This window comes from Ruditapes philippinarum, unplaced genomic scaffold (assembly GCF_026571515.1).
Source record: "Ruditapes philippinarum isolate M1 unplaced genomic scaffold, ASM2657151v2 ctg4444_1_1_1_1, whole genome shotgun sequence".
Classification (NCBI taxonomy): Eukaryota; Metazoa; Mollusca; class Bivalvia; order Venerida; family Veneridae; genus Ruditapes; species Ruditapes philippinarum.
In genome coordinates, this window is record NW_026865408.1 from 87434 (window position 1) to 93433 (window position 6000).

Below are 6000 nucleotides of genomic sequence, written 5' to 3' on the forward strand. Positions count from 1 at the left end.
AATATAAAGATAATCAACTGCTTTCTGAGTCTTTAATCACTGAATAGCTAACAGCGCCTAAACCATGATGGGATGTGCCGGCGGATCTTGGTCTGCACTAGTGACATCTTAAATAGTTGCTGCCAGCAGGCTAAATGTTTAAAACTGTGACACAGCTTGCTGAATCAACGTTTTGGAAAATTTTCAAATTATATCCTATTTTAGTTTTTGTACTTTTTTCTTTTATTAATTTCTAGTCCCTGGAGTACCTAGTGTTGCGGCAATTCTTCAAGCTGCATGTAGAGGACCTCCGAATTGTGAAGAACAATGTTGTGGGCCGCAGAGTGACCAGGGTTTTGACACAAGCGGATATTCCCAGTTTCTGATAGACATAGAGGAGAGAATCCTCCAGGCAACTAACGCCCCCTATACCATTATCAACAGTAATGGAGGTCAAGGTCAAGGAAATGCTCCGGTGAGAGACTTTTATCATATTTTTAAATTATTACAGTTTTGTTACCCTCCTTTACTCATAATTTAGCAACTGAATTTATTGCCCTGCTTTGGAACAGTCCATTCAAAGATTTTATGAGATTGAAATATCAATTTGTAATATGGTGCTGCCAACAGTATAGGGCCTTCACAGACACGCATGCCGACCTTGTTCTGTACTATATGTGACTAATGTTAATCTTTTCATATGCAATTTGTTAAGGGTTAAAACAGTCTACATATTTTAATATGTAATTGGGCTTTTGTGACTTGGTAGACTAAGTTTCTGATTAAATCTTTGTCAATTTTATAGGACAGGTCGGACAACAAGTTTTTTTTTCATGTGGGATAATAATAAAATGAATGAAAGGTCAGTGGTGAGTCTGGTGACCTAAACTAGGTTCATGCTAATGTCTGAAATATTGATTTTATCGACGTGTCACGATTTTTTCTAAATGCTAGATATTCTTGTAACTTGCTGTTAAACATAAAAAATGTCAGGTTGACTAAAATGCAAGTGGTACATTTGTTTAAGAACCTCTGACACTGTGTGACTTATCTGGGTTGTTTCGTACTTCAATAAAATATTTAATATCACACTCACAGTGGTAAAGATAATGTACCTGACAGACGGCAGCTTTCACCTCTGTTTTCTGATGTCCCTTATTTTCTGCTGCGATTATCTTAAAAATATTACAATTTTAAAAAAAAATAAAATAATTATGTGCTGTTGTTTTCAGACAACTTCTGCGTCAGATAAAATACAAGTGGTAATAAACCCGAACAGTGGTCAATATATAGATAGTGGTATAGAAAAAGATAGCCAGAACAGCGTTGGGCCTTATTACAGGCGTCGTCGTCGCCGTAGAAACGCAATGCCAGGTAACATATAGTGTCACTTTAAAATACGCACAGGAATTAGGGAATAGTTAAACACTAATTACAAAGGATCAAATAATTTGAATAGCTCAAAAAAAGTGACTTTAGCTGTTTAATACATTTATTTTTTTTATCTTGTTAGCATCATACTAACCTACTCACTTAGTCCTTGACCTACTTTTTGAAGGTCAAATGACGAGTGTTAGTCAAATACATATTGCATTTAAATGAATGGTTAAATAAAGATTATTAAGAATTGTTTATTTGCAAAATAGGCTAGTGGAAATGATCAAACTTTGACCTCATTGGATAAAAAAAGTATGGCAAAGGCTAAATGCAGATCGTAAGATGCTGTACATAATATAAACTTAACATGGTTAATTGTTAAAGTTTGTGTCTATACATAAACACGTGTTTTCAAACATTGACAATATTGACAGTTAACTTATGATATAATCTGTGAGTAAATTATCACAATGATACCTAATGGTGTATCATTAATATAGTTTATAAAAGTTAAAGCAGCACGCCTTTCATCCTAATTTTCATGAAAATTTTGAAAATGTATTTAAAGGTAAAATATTGTGTAATGATTAATGAACAAAGAAAGTACTTGACACATTACAATCAGCACTTAAAATCCACGTAAATTACCAAAAAGAGCTCAAAATAAGCATAAATAGCCCCTACTGCCTTAGTAACGCAGTAGAAATATGGTGATAAATACTACAAAAAACAGACATTTATTGCACATAAGATATAAATTATCACTTGAATCTTTAATTTTTTTACTTTTCTTAAAGTTTTAGTATGGTTTTTCCACGTTTAATTTTCTTGAAGTATTTTGGGTCATCTGGAGGCATGCAGCTTTAAAGGCACATGATGTCCCAGAAAAAAATAAATTTTCTGACTCTAGATTGGACAATGTGTTTTATAACATTGGAATAATGGTTTTAGAGCATGTTAGATGCTTATCACCATAAGAAACAAGTGCTAAATGTGAAGTTGTTTGTCATAAAATTAGCAAAATGTCAACAAAGTTGTATTTTTGGTGCATATTGGGCCTTTAATAAAAGAGACAGTTTTATAGTTTGGGGATATAACTGATTTATTGCAGTACTTTGTAATTTGTAGTAATGAAAAAACAAGCATATTTTCCTTGCCAGTCAAAGAAAAGTTTTTCCAGGTTTTCGCAGTGAGTAATATACAGTGAGTGATATGTTTTATATTTCACTGATACACTTTATATTTCACTGATATAGACAGACACATATGATGTCATGTTTTTCAGATCCAAATGCAGCATTCCTTGCACAGATAACTATACCAGAGTTAAACTTCACGTTGACAGAGCAGTACAAAGACGTTGAATTTTCAATGCAGAACAATTTCACCTATAACATCATGTACAGCAAGTATTTCGATATGAGACCATACAAATTGAAGTTTGGGTAAATATACTATTCTTAATATACTGTTGCCTTTACACATACCTGAAGTTTAATATTACAGAGTTTATATAAGATAACAAATGTTTATATGAGTTAAAAGAAGTTCATATGAGAATACATAGGTTATTTGAGATTACAGACTTTATATGAGAATACAAATGTTATATTAGGTTGCAGACTATATATGAGATTACAGAGGTTTATATGAGATTATAGATTTTTATATGAGATTATAGATGTTTATATGAGATTACAGAGGTTTATATGAGATTATAGATTTTTATATGAGATTATAGATGTTTATATGAGATTATAGAAGTTTATATGAGATTATAGATGTTTATATGGGATTATAGAAGTTTATATGAGATTATAGATTTTTATATGAGATTATAGATGTTTATATGAGATTATAGAAGTTTATATGAGATTATAGATGTTTATATGAGATTACGGTTTATATGAGATTACAGATGATTATATGAGATTACATAGGTTATATGAGATCACAGATTACATGTATGAGATTACAAAAGTTTATATGAGAATACAGAGTTTATATGAGATTACAGATGTTTTATATGAGATTATAGTATCAAGTACCACTGGTATTCAGTAGATATACTGACACATATCTGTCATTCTAGGTATTCTGTTACCATTTTAATCGCAATGTAAAAAATTCACAATGTAAAAATTTACTTTACAATGCCGAGACAACAAAGATATAGCTAAGTATACACTTAAAAGTGTAGCGATTGTATGGCAATGAAAGAAGCTTTTTTTTATGATTTCGTTATGAAAAGATATGTCTTTTGTATGAGCAGACGTGTAATCATGTTTTCTGTGTTACAGTGTGTCAGAGAATATGAACGTGCATATGTGTCATCATGGTGTAACGAGGCTGTGTGATACCAATCTAGATGCGGAAATAGATTTACCTGACATTGCCGTGGAGGTGAGTGATGTGGTTATTTTGTTTGTTTGATTGGGTTTTATGTCACACTGACACAGTATAGGTAATTTGGCGACATTCCAGCTTTACTGGTGGAGGAAGACCTTAGGTGCCCTTCCCTGCATTAATTCAGGCACGAACGGGCACCTGATTAGAACCACTGACGTTCCGTTAGCTAGCTGGATAGCTTCCTCACATGAAAGAATCCAAAGTCCCTGTCAGGATTCGAACCCACAGCGGTATGGGGCAAGTACTTTGAAGTCAACAACCTTAACCACTCGGCCATGGACGCCCCGTGATGTCATCATATATATTATAATATCAATTACAAATGTTTCAAGAAATGTTACGATGGTTAAAAATTGATGAGACTAGGGTTGGTGTTGCTAGTGTTGGTAGTTTTCACACCAAATCACAGCAGTAAGACACACTGAATTAACCAAAGCACAGTTCAGCCACTGCATTGTTCCTGGGCACGCTGTCAATCAGTTACCTTCACTTTCGCAAGGAACTGAAAACTTCTGTACATGCCGCAGCAGAGGTACAGTGCAAATGACCGTAGAAAGGATTTCATGATCAATCACATTGAAACTGACATCTGAGAATTGAACCCGAATTTCCCTTTTCACAGTCCAACTCTCTACCTATTGAGCTTAACTGACGACTAAGTCTAGGGTTTTTCTTTTTTATTCCATTATCGTTACAACAAGATACTTTTGAATTTGTGAGTTTATTTGTTATGTTATATTTTCTAGTGGCAGATTCCGATTGGTCGATACCACACAAATTTTCTCCAGTTCAGAGTTACCACTCAGGTGAGATATTGTATTTGAGCCATGTCACAACAAAACCAACATAATGGGTTTGTAACCAGCATGGATCCAGACCAGTCTGATCAGGAGTTACCAACCCTATTACAAGTAGAGAAACTGATAGTGAACAGCATGGATCCTGATCAGACTGCACGATTGCGCAGGCTGGTCTGGATCCATGCTGGTCGCAAATGCATAACGTTGGTTTTGTTGTGACGCGGGTCATTTATTTTCTGAGATTTACTATCAAGACTTTTATCTATCATAATGAAATGATGATAAGGGGAACTTTCTATACTAAGAGAGTCATTATGACTTTTATCTAGGTCAGATGTATTGCTAAGGTCTCAGAGTTTAAATAATTAAGTCCCTTCACAGTTGTGAGTTTTTAATCAATCAAGTGACTTTCGAAATCTATTTTACTAATCTGTAGTTTAAAGAAAAATTTAAAACTTAAATAAGTTATTTTAATTGCCTTGAAGTTTATTTCCCCATTTTCCATAACTAGTGATACTTAAACCAATTTGGGCAAACAGTTTACTCACTACCCGATTCTAGAGTTGTATTTTTAACTTGGCATTTTAAATAAGAGTTAATAAGGCAGGCAATCCTTCTTAACGGAGCATCTCTGTAAAACGTGGCTTAAGATTTGCATTCACTTTCATTATAATCTCATTTACCATTTTAATATATTAAACTTTCAAAATGTACAGGGATCAAAATTATTTTTACACTCCAAGATCTGTAACTCTAGCTTGAATTTTATAACTGAATTGTCCCCTTTGCTATGCATTGTCCAGGCTGTATATTTATATACAGTCAAACAATGACAAAGTTTCGCAGCCTGCCTGATTGGCAAATGGTGTTACGTTATTTGTCTGATTGTACTCAAAAGCAAATTTTGTGTATCGATAATCAGCATTTTTTATGCAAATAATATTGTAAAATGAATAAATTATCATATAACTGACTGTATTTTATTTTCAGGATAACACACACGTATGTGCACAACCTGGTGAAGAATCTGTGGGAGTTTATGTACAGTACAATCTCCTGTTTGCCAGAAGCTGTAGCTAAACGTAGACAAAACTGTGCAGAAAAACACAAAACCTGCCGTAGATGAGGGAAATTCCCAGTACCATTCTGTTTACAAAACAAGGAATTGTTTGAATTTCTCTAAGTATAAGAATTGCTGTATAAAGCGAAGAACACTTTGCAGTACATAGACTGCAGATTATAATTATTCTTAGCAGCACAAGGAAAATATCAATTTTCTTTGAAAAAATAATGTGGGTAAACAAAACAATAACAGAATAAAGATATAATTAAGGAAAATGAACATTAAGTGTCTAGATATAAGACCAGGCATTAGACATGTTCCTCTTGATAGTCCAGACAAGAATATCTGGGCTTTTTTTCTTAATCTGGACCT

At 33.5% G+C, this 6000-nt stretch overlaps 1 protein-coding gene across 9 annotated transcripts in view; it reads left to right on the plus strand.

The window, feature by feature from the left end:
- The window catches only part of LOC132728907 (myelin regulatory factor-like), a 91730-nt gene extending 86023 nt beyond the window's left edge, over positions 1–5707 (plus strand). For all 9 annotated transcript variants that reach the window (XM_060714624.1, XM_060714619.1, XM_060714621.1 and 6 more), the window contains 6 exons: positions 237–454; positions 1212–1353; positions 2642–2801; positions 3657–3759; positions 4512–4571; positions 5556–5707. In XM_060714624.1, coding sequence (XP_060570607.1) covers positions 237–454; positions 1212–1353; positions 2642–2801; positions 3657–3759; positions 4512–4571; positions 5556–5645 — 773 coding nt within the window. In that variant the 3' untranslated portion in view covers positions 5646–5707. The remainder of the gene's footprint in view (positions 1–236; positions 455–1211; positions 1354–2641; positions 2802–3656; positions 3760–4511; positions 4572–5555) is intronic.
- The last annotated feature ends 293 nt before the right edge of the window (positions 5708–6000 follow it).